At 37.3% G+C, this 25,041-nt stretch overlaps 1 protein-coding gene across 1 annotated transcript in view; it reads right to left on the bottom strand.

The window, feature by feature from the left end:
- LOC306760319 (CUB and sushi domain-containing protein 1-like) overlaps positions 1 to 25,041 on the bottom strand; it is a gene marked incomplete at both ends in the record, with an annotated part of 457,273 nt that overhangs the window by 63,437 nt on the left and 368,795 nt on the right. The window contains 12 exons of the mRNA XM_079246123.1: positions 4,805 to 4,982; positions 5,584 to 5,772; positions 13,355 to 13,564; positions 14,161 to 14,277; positions 15,256 to 15,325; positions 15,780 to 15,898; positions 19,587 to 19,691; positions 21,096 to 21,192; positions 21,317 to 21,441; positions 22,234 to 22,437; positions 22,586 to 22,681; positions 24,851 to 24,964. Coding sequence (XP_079102249.1) covers positions 4,805 to 4,982; positions 5,584 to 5,772; positions 13,355 to 13,564; positions 14,161 to 14,277; positions 15,256 to 15,325; positions 15,780 to 15,898; positions 19,587 to 19,691; positions 21,096 to 21,192; positions 21,317 to 21,441; positions 22,234 to 22,437; positions 22,586 to 22,681; positions 24,851 to 24,964 — 1,624 coding nt within the window. The remainder of the gene's footprint in view (positions 1 to 4,804; positions 4,983 to 5,583; positions 5,773 to 13,354; positions 13,565 to 14,160; positions 14,278 to 15,255; positions 15,326 to 15,779; positions 15,899 to 19,586; positions 19,692 to 21,095; positions 21,193 to 21,316; positions 21,442 to 22,233; positions 22,438 to 22,585; positions 22,682 to 24,850; positions 24,965 to 25,041) is intronic.

Genomic DNA, 25,041 nt, shown 5'->3' with positions numbered 1-25,041 from the left:
CACATTAGCCCTCCATTTTTCTCTTAACTGTTGATTGACATCTGTTCTCTAAGTCTTCCAAAGTCAATTTGTAATTGACTTTGACTTTCCTCTTTTCCAATGAGACACCCCAGCTCCTCCTGACGGATCCCAAGGCATTTCCAGATCCGAATGGATTTCCACTATCTCTCCATGTCCCAAAAGCGAGTTTGGACCACCTGGAACCGGCATCACAGCATCACTCTTTACTTGCCTCCAAGACTCACAATGCACCAACGGTGAATTTCCTCCCCCATTTGGACGGACCAACCTTAATGGACCAACGCTTGACCTCTTGCCAGCAACCTCCCCCACTTGCCTGGCTCCAGGGGGTGTCCCAGTTTTCCTTTTCTAAGTGAGGTACCGCAGATTTTTGACTCCCCCCGTGAGACTAATTTGCTATTAATGAGCGAACATGCTGCCGCAGTAGTGAGATTGCAGACGTTATTAAAGTTACCTAAAAGTAATATCTTGATAATTACTTCATCTTCTACATTTACATGAAGCTTTGAGCTCCAACATCAGCAGATGAAGAGAATACGCCTGTTTTAGAGCTGACTTTTGCTGCTGTATCTTTGGTTGCAATGGCTGGCTCTAATTCTGTTTGGAGATTTTATTAATGACCTACCTGCATACATTCATCTAAAATTTACCTCAAGACACACAGAATAGTGTGAACTGAATTACTTCATGCAAATTGACTTCCACCAGTGGACTTGTTTAAAGTAAAACCTTCCTGTGTCAATGAAACAAAAGAAGAATATATCTGGTACATCCAGACATGTGCATGTCCACAGAGGGCGAATCAAAAACATTTCAGTTCTTTCTTTCTTATTTCTTTTTCTTTGTATCATTTCAACCCATTAAAAACAAGTTCATTTAACAAAGCCCATAGATTAAAGGCTTAACTTCTCTCATTAAATATTGAATGTTTCTGAAAGGTTACATTTTCTAACATTTCTAAATGCCCAGTTTTAGGTTTTTAATGAACACGCCATTGGATTAAACAAGGGCTTTAAAATTTTAATTCATGAGGAGTGCCTGGGATCTCTTGGCTCCTCAATAATTCAAGGTCTTCTGAAGGTGTTGGAGCTCATTTAGAGGATCAAAAATGTGCAATTTGGGTCATTTAAATCCAAACTGTATGAGAATTTTGTGGCCTTATTTTTACCAGTTGAAATATATGCAAATACAAATGTAGCTCTGCTTTATCGAACTGTGACCTTTCTTTAAAAGAAGCAAGAAAGCTTTTGGGTGAAAATCACTGAATAAAGTCCGTAACATTTAGCTGTAGGTTGGGTGTTGCTGTAAGGCAAAACTTGTGGAATAACACACCAGCATCACCTGCAGAAACAACTTGGTTTGTAATAATAAATCCAGCACAATACAAAAAAAAATCTGATTGTACAGTAAATGGAAAAACATCCAACCACATTGTGTTAAACATGGGGGTCCCTCAGGGATGTGTTTCATCTCCCATCCTGTTCTAAATCTACATAAACAACATAACCTGCAGCATGGACAATGTAACACTCCTAAAATATGCGGACGACGTGGCCTTGGTGGCTCACTTAACTGACTCCATCAGCCTAGAAGCTTAAGACCAGCAGCTGGACTCACTGAGGAGCGTTTACTGGAACTGGACATCTGCAAAACAAAACAGCTCTGCTGCTACAGAAGAACATTTGGAGATGCTGCCCACACACTTCTCCAACCGCTGGAGATTAATGGGCATGCAATGGGGCAGCTGGAACATTTCAAACACCTGGGAATTGAGTTTGACAGAGAACTGTCCTTTTTCTGACCACAGCCGCTGCATCTTAAGAAAGGCTCAACAGCAACTCCTCCTGCTGAAGTATTACCAGTATGTATTTTTGCAGTAAGAAGAAATGTTCTAACAGCAGTCAGTCTTTGCTTACAGCATTTCATCCCAGTAGACCGTTCTCTCTGATAAAGATATACCAAAACTGTAGAAAGTCATCAAACATCCTACTTTCTAACATAAAATGCAACTTTCAACTTTTATTCAGAGCCACTTCCACTGCTTTGCGATGGACAATAAAGTTTTTCTAAGTCTAAGTTTTTGTGTTTTTGAGTTATTCATTCAGTTCATCTTTAACAGGTGATTAACAACAGGACACAATAGGGATAGGAATGTCACAATGCACTACAAGATAAAAGATGGTATATAGTCTTTTCCTTAAATTCCCTTCAATTTTTTTGTCCATAATAAAAAGGAAGAAATACCATCATACATGTTTGGTGTCTTTATGTAAAACTGCCTTGTAAATTATTTAAATAGAATTTTACACCAATATAAGAACATGTGGTATGAGGAAAATGGTAATGATTTGTGAAGTTTTGCTTATAAAAATATTTTCCTGTTTCTGTTCTGTTACTATAGTGAGCGCTAAATCAAGGCAAAAGAATAAAATATTAAATAAAGCAACAAAACGACACTAATACATTGACATTATTGTTAAAACTACTGAAACAAAGGCTAGACTGTGAGTGAGTGTTAAGCATCATAAACCTCTGTTTTTCGTCCTTCTAAAGGAAGATCCATCACCTGCTGTTAGCAGCAGTTCAGTGGTATTAGGCAAAGTGCCAAACTTAACCAGTGGAAGACCACAGGGACAGTTTGGCTTCAGTCTCTGACATCTGGAGGCAGCTGCTTTCTGATAAACCTCTGGGACAAACAAAGCAGACACCAGCAGATGCATCCCCATAGTGTTAACATGACACGGTAAAGTACATCCAAAATACATCTCTGACAAGTCTGGTTATTGCAATCCGACACAGGTGTGAATTGTTGAAATTAAAAAGCAGCAAAAACAAACAAACAAACAAAAAAACAGCTAGGGTAAATGAATAAGCAGAAAAAACTCTTCACTTGAGCTGTTGCTGGTGTTGTTTGTATGAAGTCTTTGCTCAGCTTAAATCAAAGCCAAGCTCTTTGCAGAGTTCATTCAAGTAAACACAAAGCACCCTTCAACTATATACAGTGTGTGAAAAATGAAATTCTGAGCCTTTACTTTTCCACTGAGAATTGTTTTTAATAAATAATATGGTCTTCAATCAATCTCTTGATTGAATGTGTCAAATTAACATTCAAAGTTTCATATTCAACCTATATTGTCTTCTCTATCAAAATTCTTATCACCCAGTAGATCAAGTACGGCACACTCTGCACTGCCCAACTTATATTTAACTGTACTTGAAAACCCAAACAGCCAAATGCTCGGCTCAAATGATGACAAAGGCAGTAGCTCCAATTTTATGCCTTTAATTAGACGATGTCCTCTTTTTATTAAAAGTTTGCCCCCGATGCTCTTAATTAACTACTGATCCAACTGCAGGTTATTAGCCATTAATGCACAGTAAGCCTATTATACTTGTCACATCACTCCAATTTTCCACTTGAAAAGCACATTTGTTTCTGTCTGGACAGGTCAAATTCATATTACAAAAACAATATTCAATAGATGAGTTATTTTGATACTTAGTATCTGTTTACAGAACAAAAATGCAGCTGTTCTAAATCTGTGAGACTCATGCACCACTAAGCATGAGAAGAGAACTCTCCTCTTTAGTGTTGGTCTCCAGAACCTTCCAAATATATTCATGAGATACAGCAAGAATGAGCCTTCACATATGCACTAACCTCACATTACTGAATTATTCTGGGGGCCTACAATATAGAGATGCAATTTTATCATTGTCTTCCAGATGAAATGCAACACAGAAAACACATGAATCACCAATTCCACTTTGAAACTGCAAAGTAACTCAATACAGGGCCACTCTATAGCTAAAGCTGCAATTCTGTGAGCAGGTCAGACTGAAAACTAGAAGTCACTGACTGTGAATGTATTGCTTTACCACCGCCTGCAGAAGCTTACTCCCAAGAGCACAGCTCTTGAACCTGAAAATTAAAACCACCAAAAAATGTGTAATGTAAAGCAAATCTACTGAAACCAACCTGATCCGGATTTCCTTTCAAATAAAAGTAGTCTTTATCATAATTCTGGCAACAGCCAAAAATTTAGACACACTTTGCGATTAAATCTCAAGGGAAAGTGTGTCTAAACTTTTGACTGGTCCTGAACGCAGCAAGTTAAAAGTGCTATGTAACAAATTCCTCTTAGACTGACCAAAACTTACCTGATCCAGCTGAGTCCCGTTGGATTTGTGATCCTAGCTCTGCCATTCCTTTCATTACATTACCCCACTCCCCACTGACTCTCATCATTACTTCCAGAGTTCTGGAGCCCTCTCCGGACCTGTGTATGGCCATGGCACTGACTTAGATTGAATTGATCAGTGGTCCCATTGTAAATGCATTACTCCCACACTCCCCATATTACACCCTAACCTGCACACTGAATCTCATTATTACCACTGAAGAGGCTGTCTACTCATAGCACAGGATACATACTGTATGTGTGTATATTTCATTGGTTCAAACTGTGGCTTTTGTGCACACAGCTGACAAATACATATGTGTGCATTTAGTATGAAACACATGGAAATCTATATCAGCAATACTGTAAGGGAATCACCAAATTAAATAAAGGTAAAAAAAAACAAAAAACAAACTAAAACTGATGGAGGACATGTATATGTACAGTGAGGAAAAACATACGTTACCATGTTTTGTTTTTTTTTACTTTTTTTTTTAATAAATGTGTAGGAACAGACAGTGAGATTTATTTAAACCTTTACTGTCAACAAAGAGACAGCTGGTTACATACAGATTTTTGTGTGTGTCCTTAGCCAGACTTACCACACAGCGATGTAATCTGTGACAGGCTCTGTCTGCAGCAAAGTGAAGTTGATGTAAACTCCATGCCCGTGGGGAACGGTGATGAGCCAGCTGCAGTCTTGGGAGTTGGGGTATTCATTGGGGTACTGAGGTGAATAGATGGTCCCGTTTTCAGCTGTGACATTATATCCACAAGGAGCTGTAAAAAATATAAAAAGAACAAACAAAACTGTTCACAAACTTTTACAAAATATTCAGTCTTATCTAATACCTGCAGAACATCAGAAAGAGCAGAATATAACAACTGAAGTGTTACTTTTAGTTATAAAGGTAAAAGCAACAGAAAATTCACATTAACAGATAAATTTGTAGCTGGTTAACAGAAGTCTACTCAAAGTTAAGTAATGAATCCCTTTGCAACTAATATATAATAATTTAAAACACAACTAGTAAATACTTCCTTAATAAATGAAATAATGATGACAATGAAAATATATTTATCTAAATGCTGTCATACGAACAGCATTTTTTACATTTCTGCATCATAAAGTTTAAATTTTATAGCAATCCATCAACTGGCTACATTTCTGTTTAAATTTATATTTCGATAATGTCACTGATGAAAAATAAATGTAATATATAACTAATATATTACACAATATCTTATATATATATATATATATATATATATATATATATATATATATATATATATATATATATATATATATATATATATGTTTTCTTGACAAAATACTGTATAGAAAGTAAAGGATGAGTCAACAGGAAGTTGTTCTTACCCTCACAGCGGGGAAATGGATGGTTCCACTTCCGACTGGTCCCATGTAGACATGTTAAAACTGTGTGTCCAACCAAAACATAACCAGGGTAGCACTGAAAAGTTATTGATCGGCCAGCACTGTAGTCACTGCTGATGATGTCACCATTGGGAAAGGGGGAAGGATCCTGGCAGTTCTGAAGCTGATAAGCTGAGGAGAGAATGTGGAAAATGAAAGTCAGCATGAATATATAGATTTATTCAAATTTTCTTAAATTTTAGTTTTGGAAGTAGGAAAAAGATGCTGTTTAGTAGCAAATAGTCAAAACATTAATATAGACGTAAACAGTAAATAAACCTGTTTTTTTAATAGTCCACAGTCCGTGTGAATTAAACCTGTGTACATAAAATAGACTTGAAGGGACAGTAAAAAGCCATGATCTACCAAGGCAGCAAGTAATAATGCTAACCATCAATGGAACTTATCCCCTCCTACACACTTATCTGCACATATATGCATGGCATGCCAGTACTTGCTTGAGGAAATGTCAGCATCACAGGTTTATTAAGGGTACATCTCACTCGGCATGAGTGTCATGTCGAGTCAAGCCCTTCTAATAAATGTGCCTTTCACAGTAAGCAGAAGTGGCTCGTACTGGAATCTTAGCTGCCACATAATGCTGAAGAAAAGGAAGCACTTAACAGCACATGAAAAGTGTTTAGCACAAGGTCAACACAAACAGTATGTTCAACAACAAGCAGCATCTGCAGTATACTGTGCAAGGATGTTACCACTAACCATTAGCAAGATAACAACAACAACAACAACAACAACAAAACAAGGCAGGATGTGGTTGAACATTTACAACCTCATAACTAAACAAATATCTATTAATCTAGCGAGGTATTGTGTAGATAGAAAAAGAGAGTGGGAGAAAAGTTAATGACAGATGTAGGAAGCAGCGTCATGGAGAGGGAATAAGAGAGGAAAGTGACGATACAGAAATAAGGAAGTGAGATGTATGTATGTCAGAAAAAGTGCTAGCGGTAGTGGAAATACTCGCAGTTGAAAAACCATCATCAAGAATCTTCTTCCATGTGATTCCAGAAACAGCTTTCAAAACTTTTTTTTTTTTTTGAACTTATTCTTTATTCACAATCTTTAGTGCAAACATCACAGTTGTACAGTTGTACTAAAAACAAAACAAATCAAACAAATGCAATAGGCACAGTACAGTGTAGGCATTTTTCACAAAAATAAGCAGAAACTAGACTTAATCCGAAATATAGTTCTGAATTGTAGACCATCTGTCCATAAATATATCCATCTTCATTTGTAGTCTTGCTGTAATAAATTCCATATTATAAACTTCCTTCAGTTTGTTCTTCCATTGTATAATATTGGGAGGTTGAGGCTTGAGCCAGGAGACCGTAATCATTTTCTTAGCAAGTAAAAGTAATAGTCTTAACTGGATAACATTACAATTTGGTCTGAAATTATCTGAGAAAATTCCCAGTATTATGACATTTGGATCCAACGGGATTTTGACACCTATACAGTTTTGAATTTCACGTTGGATATCTTTCCAATAATTTGTCAATTTTGGACAATCCCAAAATACATGAGTATGGTCTCCCACATGGCCACAACCTCTCCAACACTGATTTGAAGTTTTACCAAATTTTGATGTGATGAGAGGAGTTCTAAAAAAATCTAATTTTAGCTTTCCATTCAAACTCCCTTAGTACCGGACTATTTGTTATTTTATGTCCCTCTTTCAATGTCTGTTCCCAGTCTTCATCCTTGATAATAGTGTTCATTTCCAATTCCCACTTTCCTTTTATATCCAGTGTGTTCTCTACACTTTGCTCTTGTAATATTTTATAGGCATGAGATATATATCTACTAGTTGTTGTTTTTTTGATAACTGACATAAAAAAACATTCTATATTAGAAGGTGGAGTCTGAAAGGAAGTCAAATAGTTATGTTTCTGTAAGTAATGTCTTAATTGTAAATATTTATAGAAATCTTGGGTTGGGAGGTTGTATTTTTGTTGGAGCTGTTGAAAAGTCATCAAATTTCCACTCTCAACCATCTGGCCCAACAAAACGAGGCCTTTTTCAGCCCAAGTTTTAAACTCAGAAGAAGGAGGGAACTCCAGGTTATGATGAATTCTTATCAGTCTACAGATAGAGCTAGGGATATTTAGTATCTTTCTGATATTAGACCATATGGAGAGAGTGGTTCTGACCCATTCATTTGCAATTTTCTTTTTTGGCAGTACATCAAGATTTAAAAATGGAATTGTATCAAGAAAAATATCTTGACAATCAGCTTGTTCCATCCTATACCATATTGTATCCTCCTCTTGACAGATCCATGTTATTATTGACCGAAGCTGAGCCGCAAAATAATAATTTTTCAAATTTGGAACATTTAATCCACCAAGTTCCTTTGGACACATAAGAGTTTTAAGTTTAATTCTTGGACGTTTATTCTGCCAAATAAATTTTGAAATCCATTTATTAAGTGTCTTAAATGTAGACATAGGAATTTTTATAGGCAGTGACTGAAACAGAAAAAGCAACCTTGGCAATACGTTCATTCTAATTGTTTCAATCCTCCCTACAAGTGACAGAGGTAAAACTTCCCATCTTATAAAGTCTTTTTTAAGTTCATCCATTAATTTACCATAATTAGCTTTGAATAAATGTGAAATGTTTGGAGTGATAATAATGCCCAAATATCTGAATCCTTGAGTGGACATTTGAAAATTAAACTGATTTTTAAAATTTGTAGGCCATTGGCCTTTTAACATCATTGCTTCTGATTTTGATTGATTTATTTGATAACCTGAAAATTTACCATAGTCTTCAAAAACTTTCATAAGTGAGGGTAAAGATCTGGCTGGGTCACTAATATATGTCAAGATATCATCAGCAAAGAGGGAAATCTTGTGTTCTTTCTTATTTCTATCTTCAATGCCTTTGATATCTTTATTCATCCTGATTAATGCAGCAAGCGGTTCAATATTAATTGCAAATAACAAGGGGCTGAGACAATCGCCCTGGCGGACACCTCTTTCCAAGTAAAAGAAATCCGAGCAGCACCCATTCACCCTGACCCGCGATTTAGGATTTGTATAAATTGTCTTTATCCACTCCACAAATTGTGGGTGAAAGCCCATAACTGACAGTGTTTTGTAGAGAAACTGCCAATTGACAGTATCAAATGCTTTCTGAGCATCAAAACTAATTAGCATTGAATTTTGACTATTATTTTTGGCCTGTGTCATGATATTTAAGGTCCTTCTCATATTATTGGCACTGTGTCGATTTGGAATAAACCCTGTTTGATCTGGGTGAATAAGTTTTTTAACATGGTTTTGTATCCTTTTTGCTAGGATATTAGTCAGCAGTTTTAAGTCATTGCATAGCAGACTAATCGGTCTATAGCCATCACAATGCGCAGCATCTTTTCCTTCTTTATGAATGACTGAAATTATGGCCTCAGACCATGAGACTGGCATGTTACTATTCTTAAGTGTATAATTAAAAACCCTGGTCAGAAGTGGCATTAAGATATCAATAAAACATTTATAAAATTCTCCAGGAAGCCCATCGGTTCCTGGAGATTTACTGTTTTTCAGTTTTTTGATTGCCTCTCGAATTTCACTTTCCGTTATGTCTGAAACCATATCTGACGCTTCTTCTCTGGATAATATAGGAAGATTTAGGTTCTTAAGGAAAGTATCACACTTTGCTTTTAATTTATCATTCATTGGGTTCGGTTCCTCATAAAGCTTTTTAAAAAATGTTGCAAATGCCTTGGCTATTTCTTTTGGTCTGCATACTTTCGTTTTAAGTGTTGGATCCAGTATATTGTGTACAATTCTATCTGACTGTGCTTTACGAAGTTGAAAACCCAACAGGCGGCTGGCTCCGTTTCCCATCTCATAGTATTTTTGTCTAGAATATCTTAAAGCCCCTTCTGCTTTATATGTGAGGATTTTATCTAGTTCTTTCCTAGTTTCTTTTAGTTTTAATAAGACACTATTTTTTCCACTACGTTTATGTTCCATTTCTAATACTTTTATTTTATTTTCAAGATTTGATTGTTCTTCCAAACGTTGTTTTTTTAATCTAGAAGATATTTCAATCATTTTCCCTCTCATCACAATTTTAGCTGCGCTCCACAGGGTAGATGGGTTAACCTCTCCAGTGTCATTTGTTTCTAAATAGTCAATAAAAGTTTGTTTTAATTCTTGAACTACTGCTGTACTTGTAAGTAGTGAGACATTCAATCTCCAGTATTTAAAGACATTCTCCTTACCCGTGTCAAGATGCAAAATCACAGGCGCATGGTCACTCAATGTTATATTATCAATCTGGCAGTCAATAACTTTGTACATATGTTGTTGGGATATGCAAAAAAAATCTATCCTTGAATAACTATTATGGACGTTAGAGAAGAAGGTGAAATCTTTCCTGCTAGGATTATTATATCTCCATGGATCTCTCAGTCCCAATTCCATCATCACATTATTAAGGATCTTTGTTTTCCTATTTTGTGGGCCCACTTCTGCTGGTGTTCTATCTAGCTTACCGTCTTGCACAGCATTGAAATCTCCCCCTACTATTATCATCCCTTTAGCATTCTCTGCCATGGTGTTTGCAAGATCTTTGAAAAAATTTTCATCATGCTCATTTGGAGCATACAGATTTATAATAGATATCTCCTCCCCCTCCATTCGGCCAAATATCATTACATATCTCCCCAATTTGTCTTGAATTACCTTTTCAGTTGAGAAAGCCAGTGATTTATGTATTAAAATAGCTACACCCCTTTTTTTCCCAAATGAAGCACTATATATTTGATTTACCCATTCTCTCTTAAGTTTCTTATGTTCCAGCTCACTTAAATGCGTTTCTTGTAATAGTGCGATGGAACATTGCAATTTCTTCAACTGGCTAAAATTTTTTTTTCTTTTTATAGGATGGTTTATGCCATGGACATTATACGTAACAATAGTCAACTTTCCCATAATAGTTTAAATAATGTTAAGAAGAAGTACCTTAATGTTTTTTTCGAAAGCGTTACACATGTAAAATTTGTACCTATAAACATATGGATGCACTTTTGATATATTTTTCAAAACAAAATTAACACATAAAAGAACAGAAATGATGAACAACACAAAGAACTGACTCCCAAATTTTGAACAAACTTGCCAGTCCTCCTTAACAACGGTTACCGTAGAGACGGTGGGGCGTGACGAAACCCTACCGTGTTGAACACTCTGTGTAATAGCAACTTTCCGACAGCAAAAGGCTGCACTCATAGCTGCTCTCGCATAAAGAAAGTAAAGCAATCGATTAAAGTAAAAATCAAAAGTAATATTGCATCCCCTTTGACTAGGGGGGGACCCTTAACATAATCATATAACGTGTCTTATGTTAACTAGCCATATTATTTGAAAGTTAGCCCTGTTTTTCATAGATGTCACATTTACTCATCGGTCATGTATTATTTGTCACCTTAAACCAGTGCTTGCAAATCCGCAATGCTCAGCGTTGTGTCTCCGGCAGCTCCCTTGGATGCAGCAGCCCAGGTGTTGCGCAATAGTTTATCACGGATGTCCTCTCGCTCATTCACTTTGACGGGTATCCCCATATCCTTGAGGGTTGGCGCTGCCTCCGTGAGCGTGGAAAAGGTCTTCGGGCCATGGTCAAAGTAGATCTTCAGCTGGGCAGGAAAAGGTGACACGGCTTTTATCCTCTTTTCTTTGAGTTGTTTAATAACATCTCGTACTTGTTTTCGTTTCTTCTGTGTATCCGCGGTGTAGTCCTGGTCGAAATATATTTTCCGGTCATTATAAATAATGCCACTACTTTGCCACGCTTTTCGAAGTACCTCATCCTTCACTCTGTAATCCAAAAATCTAACGATAATAGATCTTGGTGGTGTAGAATCTTTTGGCTTCATCGTTAGCGACCTGTGCGCCCTCTCAATGCCGAGATCTTTGTCGTCCGGCATATTTAATGAGGTGCGGATCAATCCGGTTATGAAAGGAATCATGCCATCCTTTTCTTCGCCCTCTTTTATCCCGTATATGCGCAAGTTGTTGCGTCTGGCTCTTGATTCAATATCCTCGCATTTAGCAGTCAGATTAGCTTCTCGGTGTAGCAAGTGGCGAATGGCTCTCTCATGGCGCTGTAGCTGGTCTTCGGTGTCGCTCACTCTTTGCTGTGTTTCAGTCATTTGTTGTTCAAGAGCATCCGTACGGTCAAGCACATCTTTTAATGTTGTTTCCACCCTATTCAATGCAGCTTTGGTATCTTTAGAGGCATCCGCATGTTCTTTTCTAAAGTTTCTCAACTCCTCTAGCACGGGCGCCATGTTGTTTTCGGGCTCACTCACGTCCAAGGCTTCATCGACATTCGCAAGTCGTGCATCCTTTTTAGCGCTTTTGGGTTTCTTTTCGGAGTCTCTTCTAGTTCCCGACATCTTTATAGAAGTTCACGTTGATTCTTAACCAGAAATATAAACTTTATTGGCTAGTTTTTGGGTCATTCCCCGGAGCCGAAGAGTCAGGCTGCTTCTTTGGTCATGACGTCACAGGAAGTCCCCCTCCAGCTTTCAAAACTTTAATTGAGAAGTGCACTTACAGGCACCACAACAGCATGCCAAAGCTGGGACCCCTGAAACACCTGAGCTTTGGATCAGAATACAGATACTTTTACATATTGTGTAAACAGAATTTTTCTGGCCTGAGGACTTATTTAAGTCTGGTTTTATGGGTGTGCACTGATCTGTAAACCTTTCAGGTTAGGGTTAGGGGGTTCATTCAGTCATTTTCTGAGCTGTTTAGTCCAATTAAGGGTTGCAGGGAAGCTGGAGCCTGTCCCAGTAATCATTGGGCAAGAGGCAGGGTACACCCTCGACAGGTTCCTAGTCTAAGAGTTTAGGGGTCTTGAATACAGAACTTGACACTGCATGTGATGCAGAGTTGTCTATGGATGAAAGCATGCACTCAAGCTGTGTGCACTGCATCTTCCTGCCAAAGAGCTTTGCTGTCAGGTAAAAAAAGAAAAAAAAAAAAGGGGGGGGGGGGCACTGAATGCTACTGCATGTGATGAAGCACGTCTGCATTGCCCCAAAAGCAAACAGTGGGAGGACAGTGACGTGTTCTGCAGCATTAGGGGAATTACCATTGCAAATTGGGAATATATATTAAAAAAAAAAAAAAAAAAAAAATCAACGTGTGCATGAATGTGAGAGTTAGCTTATATGTAAGTAAGTAAGCCTTGTTCTAGTTATGCTGGCGCATAGGCCCAGAGTGCATCTCTTGTGTCTTTGAAGTAAAGCACTTAGGGCTACAAGTAAAGCCTGCTGGACAAGATGCCAGTCTCTCACAGGGGCTTACTGGCAATCCATCTCTTTTAATGATGAGAGAAAAGCCATAAGGTTTTCTAAGTCTTTAGCATGACTCATCCATGGATCAAAGCTCAAAAACCTCAAAGCAATATGTTTTTTCATCCCATCCCTCATTTCTTGGAGTTGGTAAGGCTTTGTAATGTGCTCCTAGGTTGGGGAAGTTAATCTATTCCATGACTTTAAGGAGACTTTTTTTTCTTAATCATTTAGGCATCCATTGTGTTCTCTCTGCCCCAAATGTGAAGAAATAACAGCAAGCTCACTTTGAACATAGGACTGTTCTCTCATTGGACCCCTTTCACTAAATACTACTTTTCTATCCAACAGCACAAGTTGGAACAGACAGGAACTTACCTTGATAGGTCAGTTTGAAGCCCGGCCTGTTCTCTGAGTGGTCACTGTAGAAGTGGATGATTGTCAGGTGGGTCGTGCTCATCAGAGAAGGTGGAACCTGTGAGCCAGTAAACTGTCCAATAAGTGCAGAGCTGTGCTGTGGTCCAGCTCTGACCTCTAGGAAGTCATGGTTGTCCTCTGAAGAGAAGTTTTGGAACTGAATATTGGCTCCTTGGATACAAAGGAAGACACAAATGTTGGGGAAAAAAAACCCAAAAAAAACCACGTTGTTAATAAAGACAATATTTGAGAGAAAAGAAAAGCATGTCCAGCTGTGTAAATTTGGAAAGAACTATGAGAGTTTCTAAATTTGGGTTTTACAGAATTTTTTCATGTAGCGTTGCCACCCAATAAGATACCAGCTGGAATTTTAATTAAAATGTTAATATAAAATTTTAACTACATAATTTTTATTGGATGCTTTCATTTGTCATTACTTCTTTTTAGAACAACAGCAGACATGGTAGTCTGATAAAATGTCAGTAAATTCTATGGCATCTGCTTTTACTACCGCTTGAGGAAACTGCCAACATATCTGTAAATGTAAAACATGCACATAAAATTACATCCTGTGTCCCATTCAAACCACCACTTATAGTCAATTAACAACACTTACCATGTGCCAGTTAACATATGCTGAATCAACTGCACATTTCGTACTAAAAAAAAAACTAGGAGGTCCGTGTTTCCCAAATAGGCCAGCAGATGCATTTCAAGTGACACCTCCTTTTTAGGAATGCTGCTCTATCCCTGAATGCAGGACATACCATATCCAGCTGGCAGGGTGATTTGCCAGGTGCAGTCCAGGTTGCCGGGGTAGTTGCCAGGGAAACCTGGACTGAGGATGACACCACTCATCTCAGAGAGGATCCCACCACAACGAGCTGTTAATATATGCACAGAAATGGTTAGCACATGTACAAAAGTCCAATAGAGATTATCTCTTCAACTTTTGACACATTTTGATATGACAAGGCTGATAGTAGTTTGTATAAGTAAAATGTGAGTAGTAATGTTAGATAAAGAAAAAGAAAAAGAAAAAAAAACTCCCCCAAAAACTGGAAATGCAGAGATGTGGTAGGACTTAGTATACTGTAATTAGTCATTTTATATTAAGACTGATTTTAACTCAAACGTTTACTAAGAGTTCTCACGAAGGATTAAATTGTTTACTCCTAAAAACAAACATCAATGGAAGCAAAGTCCCTTATCACTGTTGCAGAAGTTAGGAGGCCTTGGCTCTCACTTCAAAGTGCAAAGACTGGTACTGTTTGAAAGCTGCCGTCTTATTGATTCTATTGATTGCAGAGCCCACGTTGCTGAAGAAGCTTTCTTGCTCCCACAAATCTAATTTCTAGCTTACAAGATAAACTAATGAAATCATTGTCAAAATGAAGAATTAATATGTCAACAATAATATGATTCTTTTATTACGAGTGGATGCAGTGTGACTTTAAACATTTCAGATGCCAAATCAATGAGAAGACAAACAGAAAAATGAGAGATGAAAACTGATTAAAATGTACTTTTCTCTAAAAAATCATGATGATTTTGTTACACGCTATTGTAAAATTCGAAACTCAGTACATATTTCCTTTCCCTCCTTTGCACTAGGCGTGCATGAGTCCAGCTCTGGAGATCTACTATCCTGTAGCTTTTCAACGCATTCTTTCTTTAATGCACCTGAATCAAATGAATGTCTCATTGCCGAGTCTCTGTACAGCTCAATGACATGCAGATAAGTAAATCCAATCAATTCTGGTGTGTTTAAGAAGGGATGCATCTAAAAGTTGCAAGATAGTAGCTCTCCAGGACCAGATTTGGGCGCCCGTGCTTTACACAATGCATGTGTCTGTGTGTACCTATGCATAGAGGTGGTGGGTAGTTCCATCGCCGAACAGTCCCAGGCATGCAGGAAATGTGAGAGTGGCCCTGAAAGAGATTAAAAAGTGACAAAATATTTACTTCCCTTTTCAACTAAAAATACCAAAGAGATACAGGAAATGGTTCAATCAGACCATTTTATGAGCTTTGCAGCTGCTTTTGTCTGCTCATCTCAAAACATGGCAACAACATGGGCATCTGTTCTAGCCAAGCAGAAACACAGTCAGTGCTGAAACTGGATTTATTATGCATTTAATTCCTGTAAAGACACCAGCTAAAGCCTGTGTGCAGATTTAGCTTTTCAATCCTACTTTTCAATGAAATATCCATTGACTTTTACTTTTTGTTGCTGTTGTTTAGACAGCAGTTTAATAATGGTAAATCATTCCACATGTACGGTTGTTTAAAGATCATTGTGTGTGTGTGTGTGTGTGTGTGTGTGTGTGTGTGTGTGTGTGTGTGTGTGTGTGTGTGTGTGTGTGTGTGTGTGTGTGCACATTACCTGTAGCGTATACCCAGCTTCACAACTGAAAGCCACCACTTCATTAACCATATATCTGTCTCCTGTTTTAATGCCATTAGCTGGGATCATTGGTTCTGGGCAGGTGGTGAGGCCAACCGCTATGGCAAACAAACAAACATAAACATTACTAATACACTCTGATTACACATGACTAGACATTAATTTTCATGTTCACCATATTTTTCTTATATCTCTTCTGGATATTTGTACATCATATATTGTATTAGATGTTTTTTTCTGTTTTTATCTCATTATACAGTATATTGTATCCGGTATTTTTTGCTCAATTCAGTAATTCAAGATGCTCTTACAACTGATTCTTCTCATTGTGATGTTCTTGTCCAGGTTCATGAAATCGGATTGATTTTTAAAAATATAAGATAAACATTATAAAATGTGTTGGTACAACTGCTGACTTGACCACTGCCCTCCTTGTACAAATTTTTAACGTCTGGTTCTAAACAAATGACCTGGAAAAAGTAAAGTGATATGATATCAGTTCTTAAAGTTTTACATAACCCAACCCAGACTGCAGTTTTTTTCCTTTATTTCAAAACTTATTATGGTTTATTTTGAGAAATAATAACCAAAACATCTCACCATTTTTCTCAGAATCACATCTTTATAACAACCTATTTGTCAAGAAAAATTTAGCAATCACTGCTCTTAACTTCGTCTTCCACTGCTTTATGACTTTAAAACTATTTAAGAAAAAAAATTATAACATAATTGCTAAATGATAAAAATTTACATTTATTTCCAAATGAAAAAAACTCGGTTTCGAGATAAAGTCAATCCTGATGTGTTTTTTTCTTATCCAGTAAATGCAGTGAAATAAAATCTGTGAATGTAAGAGACTGGATTAAGCCCAGCAGCCCGGCTTACGAGAGGTTAAACACATCCATAATAAGTTAGACTGCAGCAGACCTATTATCAAATAGCATCTGTAGAAGTTGATGTGTGTTGATTTGCCTGTGTGTGGTGTGTGCGAAAACTTCTGCAGGAGACTGCCCCAGAGCAGTTACCATGGTAACACATGGGTGGAAGAGGAATAGAGAGTGAAGGAAGGGGAGACAGAGGAGTGAATGTTTGTGTGCGTATGTGTGTGTTTGTGTGTGTGTGTTTGCTTGTGCGTCTGGTCTTGTTGGTTCATTATCTACCTTCCTACCAGCAAAACGCTGTGACACCACTGTGTTCACACACACACACACACACACACAGCTGTGAGTACCCACACACACATACAGGTGGCCTATAGCTCCCTGAATGACATTTGTGAGTGTGTGCGCATGAGTGACTTTTACATGAGTGTGTGCTCGCTGAGGGGGAATGAGGGGAGATTTTTTTTTTTAGATGCAGCATAAGTGAGAAAGCAGCATGAGGCTGTATACATAAGGATACACACACACACTCAAACACTGCGCATTATTAGGCCGAGAATCAGCAGGCTGTCATGACAACTGATCAATGAAATGATTCCATTTGGCTGACCATCGTTCGCCCTTCCTGTGCTAACTTACCTTTCGCTCTTTCCTCAGCTATGAGAGCACGGTTATGCTCTGTAAACTGCTGACAGTACCACAAAACACCCCACTAGGGCCACTAGACAACAACTAGACACTGTCAGCATTTAAGCCCAACCGACTGTATTTACTACGCTGCTGTTCCAGCTTGTGAGGAAAGGAGAGTAAGAGAAAGAGAAAGAGAGAGAGAGAGAGAAAGAGAGACACACACACACCACACACAGAAAGAATTTAAAAAAAAAGACCCCTTTTGGAAAACAAAAAAGAGAAGGTTCTTTAGTCAGCTTAAAATAATGAGAACATTATCCCCACAGTCACTCACACATCCTCACATGCTGAGTTTGTTTTTCTTGTTTCTACAGGAAACAAATTGATGTATTATCATCTGAAGATAAGGAAGCATTTGAAAGGGGGATCATAATAAGTGATTATATGATGGCAAAAATATTCAGTTTCTCAGATTATTTTTGTCCAATCAATCAGTTAAGCTGAGAAATTGCTGCAAAGTTGTGTTTGATTGAAAAAGTAGAAAACCTTATACAATTCTGTGTAAATTTATTTTCAAGTTCGGAGGAAATTCTGCTATGATTGAAAGTATTAGCAGAAATTTTAGGAGAAACAAAAGCAGCACCTGTAACCTGCAGCAGCTATTTGTTATGATGGTGTTAGATGTGGTTCTTATGCAGTCACACACTTCCAGACCTATGTTCTCTGCAGAAAATGTATGAATATAATTTCAATAATTATCATGATTCTCACAGTGATACATTGGAAACGTACCATTTGGTGTGTGCAGCTGTGTCCTCACCTTAGTTTATTTAGTCTCAAAAAGTAGAAAATCAACAGATTTTCATGTTTATATATATTTTATATGATAGGCACATAATAAACAGACTGAAACCTTTAATTGTCTGAAGCACACACGTAAACTCTTGCCTATTGTAAGACATTATTTATAAGGATTTCCAATACAAAATATTGGTTTGAATAATGTTTGACAATTTTCACATAAAATTGTGTGCTTTCACAAATGATTTAATCTTGTTTAATCTGGACTGAGAGATTAGGATTGCAGCGAACATACAGATAACTGTGTTTTCCACAACATAGTCTCAGAAACAGATTTAAATCACTGTTGACTCACCACACATCCTCAGGAGATTCCTCAGGCTTAATATGTTTAAATTATGTTCAACATTTTTTTTAATTCTTTTTTAGTACTTTTTTTTTCTCTGATTTATACTGTAAAATAACTGTATATGTCACATTATGCTTGTTTTTGTTTTGTTTTCCCCAAGATTTATAAATAGGGATGTAATCCCCTCTTGGATTCACAAACCGTCTAGTACTATGTTAAAGGTTTGACTGCTTTGCTTTATTCCCTTCACCCTCCAATATACCGTTCATACTTTAACTGTCTACCTGCTAACAAAATTCATGTTGAAAAGCACAAAGAAACCACATTTCGAAAATCCGCAGAAGAAAAAAATTCAGAAAAATATAGGCTGTCCTCCTGATTTTCATTTCTAGTGATGCCATGTCGGCACACTGAGCTGACAAAAACACAGACAACTGAGCCACAAATGTACGCACCCACCTAGAAATCTACACACAGAGAAAATGCTCATTCATACACACTAAAATTCTCACATACTCTCACAAAAGGGGACATGCTCATTGATCTAGAAGTGATTCTAAGCTGAAACAAGCACAAAGACCTGAAAAGCACAACTATGCCCTGACAGGTGCGTAACTGCATGATGCTAATATCCGTGTCTATACCTTTATTTGTCTGAATATGTGTGCATGTGTGGGCCTTCTATTCCATTGGATTTACGTGTACACACGACGGAAGCGAAAGCGCTCTGTGCTTGTGGCTGAGTGCGGTGGAGTTTACGTGATTCTGTTTGTGTCCCTCTAGGTTTGCATTGTGTGTGTGTGCTCCAGTGTGGGTCTCAGCATGTGTATGTGCTCTCAGGCAGTACCAGTTCAGGTCACTGACTCTTGTTATTTGTTGCTGAAATTTTGACAGCAACGGTGTATGTGTTATTTATGCACACACATATCTATCTATCTATGTATCTTAGATAGATACATAGATGGATAGATAGATAGATAGATAGATAGATAGATAGATAGATAGATAGATAGATAGATAGATAGATAGATAGATATTGTGTGTCTATGTGTGTGTGTGTGTGTGTGTGCGTGTGTATCACAATTTCCCCATCCTTTCTCTTTTTTGTGAAGAACCTGATCTTACTCTTGTATTCCAGGTGAAAGCCTGCTGCAACCACACTGATGTCACTCTGGAAGTGCAGAAGGAGCTGATTGGATGTTGAGTTGAGAAGGGCTGGAGCTGTTGTTCCTGTAAAAAAAACGAAGCATAGACATATGGCTGAACACATCAAAAAGTTGTAAAAACAAATGTAACTATAGCATATAACTTGATGATCAGATATATTTATGCAACATCTCTACAGTAGCTGCATCCTTTGGAGTTTCATAAGCCCAATAGTGATGCAGATGTTGATCGTTGCTGTTATTCATCACACTTTATCAGAACTTAGCAGGATTTCATCTCATTGTAAGAAATGGTTAACCTTATAATGATGTATGTACCATACTTTATAATACATGCAGTTTCTGATATCTTTTCCATTAGTTCATGGAAAAACTTAATCTAATTTTTGTCTCCTGCCGATACAACAGTAAAACAATAATGCTGGACAAAAGTTTTGTCAGCGCTTAATTGGGATAACCCATGCGATTTGGCCAATAAACATTGTTTGTCATAGCATAATTTTTTTTTTTTTTTTGTAGGATACAATATATATATACACAAATTTCTATTTATCATTCTAAACAGATTCTACAAATTGTGCTACTTTGTCAATATGGTGGATCTGGGCTTCAAAACTTGTTTGAATACGGAGATCATCTGGGAAATTATGTGTAGGACGGGTGAATAACCCTTCAACCTCCACGGATGGGATCCATTTTAGTGTCTTTATGAGAAGCGACCTTATCTGCCCCAGTGAAGCCACTCAGTGGTCAACATCAGATCACCGTGGTAACTGTGGGTAGTTCCCCAATGTGGCTTCTTTGGAAGGGCACAGAGTGTGTGCGTCTGTGTCCATGTGTGTGTTGCCCTATAGGAGGTATGTTTTATGTGTGATAGCTGTGTGACAGGTATGTGCTTGGGGCAGGTCACAGGGGAAACTCTGCAGGGAAATTGCAAAAGGTTAGATCATTCTTTATTCCTGCTTTCTTCTTTCCCTCCCTCTTTCTTTTGCCTTTTCCACTATCCTTAATCGCAAGGCAAAACAATTCTTGCCGACTGCTTGAAATTGGGGAATTTCTGCCTCACAAACATTATTGTTTAAAACAGCTATCAATTTTGTATATTACAACTCATAATTCATCACTGTTATTCATGTGTTTATGAAGTTTAACACCTGTCAAATCAATTCATCACAGATCTTGTCTGTCTATATATATATATATATATATATATATATATATATATATATATATATATATATATATGTATGTATGTTTGTATGTATGTATGTATGTGTGTGTGTAAGTTGAGTTGAGAAGTATATATATATATATATATATATATATATATATATATATATGTGTGTGTGTGTGTGTGTGTGTGTGTGTGTGTGAGTATATATATGTGTGTGTGTTTCAAACATTTCAGATATTTGAGTGCATGGCATCAGTGCGCAGGGTTATGTCCTGTGAGAGCATGTTGTCGTACCAGAGAATGACCCTAATTTTGGAGCTGTCATGTCTCCCCCATCGTAGATCTCAAGAGAGTCCCAGTTGTGCTCAGTTGCAAATGTCATGACTTGGATCTAAACAACAAACAACCACAATAAATAAAACAGCCAGCACATTCCTGAGCATCATTTATATTCAGTGCACCTGTAGTAAGATTATACAGTCTGTTTGCAAATGAGTCCAGACACATATGTGTACCTGTATTCCAGCCCCTTCACTAACATGGATTCTCCACAGACAGTTGAGACTGTTTGGATAAGGCTCAGGGTAGCCAGGAGACAGTATCGTTCCACGACGTTCAGTCAAATTACCACTGCAGGGAACTACAGTGAGGACACAGAATATAAATTTCCTTGATGTATAAATTGTTAACAATGTAACTAACATCCATGACTTAAAGCAATAATATATCTTTTCATATGCAAAGTCAGACAATATGGAGTCCAATTAACCTCCACAGGGAGCCAACAAGAACAATGATTATTTACGGTATGAATTCATGTTGAACAGTTGAAGCTGTTTGTGATATGGCAGCACTTAGAGATGTATCTCTGGTAATTATATCAAGTTAGTAAGTATTACGGTCAAAACCTAAACTCAGTTACTCTTATCTGTTCCAACATAATAAATAGAATAGGCTCGGTAGATGATGTTCTTTAGCATCTTGTATTTTAGTGGACACTGGACAGACACTTTTAGCTATTCTCAAAATAGTTTTTCTCACTTTACTAGTAGCATTATCTTATTTCCATATTTTAACTAATGTTATTGCACAAAAACAGACAGCAGTAAATTCCAAATGATCAAATACAAATGTGCACACAAGCAGGATCCCAAACAACGTGGTTCCACAGTAAAAGAAAGAAGTGCTAAACCACTCTGCTTGCAGTCCATGCATTTATGCACACAGCAAATTTAGAAACAGTTTATGTATCTCACTGAATAAAAGGGCATTATTTTAATGCCAATTGCAATTTAACTTCCCATGGTAGTCTGTTGTAGAATATTGACTTTAATTCATGTGGTTACAAAGCAGTAATTCACTTTACCTTGGAACTGAGTAGTAAGGTGGTTACATACCTTATATTACTGTGGTATACTGGAGTTTGCCTTACCTATACACGTTGGTGTTGTTGCATTCCACTGTGCGAGGGCACCTGGTACAGCTTGGCACTGAATAGCACTGGATCCTTTCAATAAATAGCCTGGACTGCATTCAAAACGGACCACAGAACCCGCAGAGAACTCTGAACCGATCCGTCTCCCGTATCGAGGCTCTGGCACAGAACTGCACTGACTGTCACTGGTCCGAGGCACAGCTACAATGATGTAAGAAGAGGGAAAACAAAGCAACAGCAACAGAAACAGCTCAGTGAAAGTTTCTTATTAAGCTTCAACTCAACATTGTGAGCATGTGTAAGTATGGGTAAAGTAAAATGCAATGGAGAAGCAAACGAAGAGAGTTACCTTGGTAGACAAAATGAAATCCTCTAGCTGACTGGCCACTCTTAGCATTGAACCGAAGCATGATCTGATTGGAAGTTGCCAGTGGCAATGTTTCTCCTGAGGCAATTATAGACATACACACACATGAACAGGGTGATTTAAAAACATATGTTACTCCCATAAACAGCTGAAATTTCTCTCTAGATATCATTGTAATTGTCCCACACCCTCCACACACACACAAATACACAAATGCACACACACTCATAAGCGTGTATTTTACTTTACCGAACTGCAGAAGCTTGGGGTCAAAAGACAACATTAACAACATCTAGTTTTCTATAAAAACACAAACAAACACCTACAATGCCTGTCTCATTCACTATTACCACATATCAAACTTTACATATATTTAATTGTGTTAGCAGGGATTCTCTGTCAGTCTTGACTTATGTTCGCAATAGATCTTGCAAAAATGGAAAAATAACTGACACCAACTTACACACAAATACAAATTTATATGCACACACATACAGAGGCCGAGAAAGTAACAGTGACAAATGAGGAAAACATGGCATGTTGTGGCTGACATTTAGAACCACCATTATATTGGAGATGTGTGTGTATGTCTAAGTGTAGTATACGTGCACCATCATGAAAAAAAAAAAAAAAAGGAATATGTACTTTGTTTAAATATCAAGTAATGACAAACCTTAAAATTAAATAAATACAACCTTAGATGGAACAAGAACAACATTTTACTCTATTTCAATAATCATCTAACAATTATTAAACCAACAAAACAAAGCATATTAGCACAAACACCTCATAATACCTGTCAAGTACAGTGGTGGAGATGTTTTGGGTTTATTTTGCAACCTGGGCACCTTGCAATCATTTCATCAACCATGAACACCTCTGTATATCATCTGGTATCATCTGCTTGTCAGTATGACGCTGGGCCACATAGCAAATCAATGATCCAAAGATCAATGTTCTGCTTTCAAATTTTCAATGAACAAAGGAAGCGATAAGGAAAATGTGATTCAAATGCCTCCATTTCAATGTGAGAGACTCATAACGCCATACAAGTTGTTTGCTTCGGAGGTTGATCAAGTTTTTTCATTCATGGAGTGTAATTACTTTTACAGAGTGTTGTCTTGCATTTTAGCATTTTTTTTTACTAAGTAAATAACGTCACCATGTATCATGTTGATCATCTGAGGTTGTGTTACTGTAAGGATTAATGTATTTGTGTACGGTAATACATCAGTCAGGGTGATCAGTGTGCTACAAAATTGTTTGTCCTGGTATCTGTGTGCATCAGGGACAGAGAAATCATATAAGTAACAATACTTTCATAGACCTTGCTGTTTTTTGCCTTAAATAAAATTAAAAAAATTAAATTTCCCTTAAAGAATAAGTCAGGCTATGCACTTTGCACAAATTGACTTATTTGTACAAATTCATTTAGACAGACATAGCAATACATATGGCTTAATAAATACTGCAATAAAACCAAAAAATATGAGTACATGAAATAAAAAATTTAAAAAAATAATAATTATGAAACTATATCTTTCTATCTACATGTGTTAGAGTTTCCTCTGTCTTTCTCAAATGTGCTTTAGTACCAGATACTTTCATTGGCAGCTACAGTCCTATTCTTTGTTAACAGCTTTAAAATCTACAAATCAAACACAAATTCAACATCACAGAGAAATTACGCACAGCACACCACATTTCTACAGAGGGAGACTTTGCGTCACTTTGAGGAGGATTTCCCTGCAGCATGCCCTCTGGCAGGGGCACACAAAACTCAGATCAGAGGAGAACTCTGAGACAATGACAGGAACTATGTTAACCAATATTTATTCATACTTCATTCTTCATTCTTTGTGATCCACCTTCATTTTTCTACACATGTCAATATCCATTTATCCATGCATACTAAGTTCTTTCTATAAAGCGATATCTTTTTGAGTTTTCGCCAAATACATCACTGTCCCAATAAACTGGGATGATGATCACTAGTGCTATGTTTTACAGCCCCCACAACTATTTTACTATTGTACCTTTTTAAAAATTTAAAGTTTATAAGCTCAATAAGAAAAAATAGAGGAAAAATCTAAAAAAAAAAAAAAAAAAAATTCAACTGGAATACTGTTTTCCCAAACTATGTGAGGGTAAATCACAAAAACCACAAAAACAGAACAAAAAAGAGTAACATTGGATACAGAACAGGCTCGTACCTTAACAGTTTGTGGAATTAATCAACAGACTCACCTGAATGTGACCCAGCCAGCGAGCTGAGCATTCGAGCATTGTCATTGGCTCCATCAAACAGCTCCACTGAGTCGTTCATTGCTGTTTGGAAAACAGCAAACTGACCAAACACCACTATTGAAAGAAGAAAAAAGTTTGACATTTTGTTTGTTTTTTCGTTAGAACCTACATTCAGCACATATCATTTCACA

Source organism: Telmatherina bonti (genome assembly GCF_933228915.1).
Source record: "Telmatherina bonti genome assembly, chromosome: 1".
Classification (NCBI taxonomy): domain Eukaryota; kingdom Metazoa; phylum Chordata; class Actinopteri; order Atheriniformes; family Telmatherinidae; genus Telmatherina; species Telmatherina bonti.
This window is presented reverse-complemented; position numbering and strand designations above follow the sequence as displayed.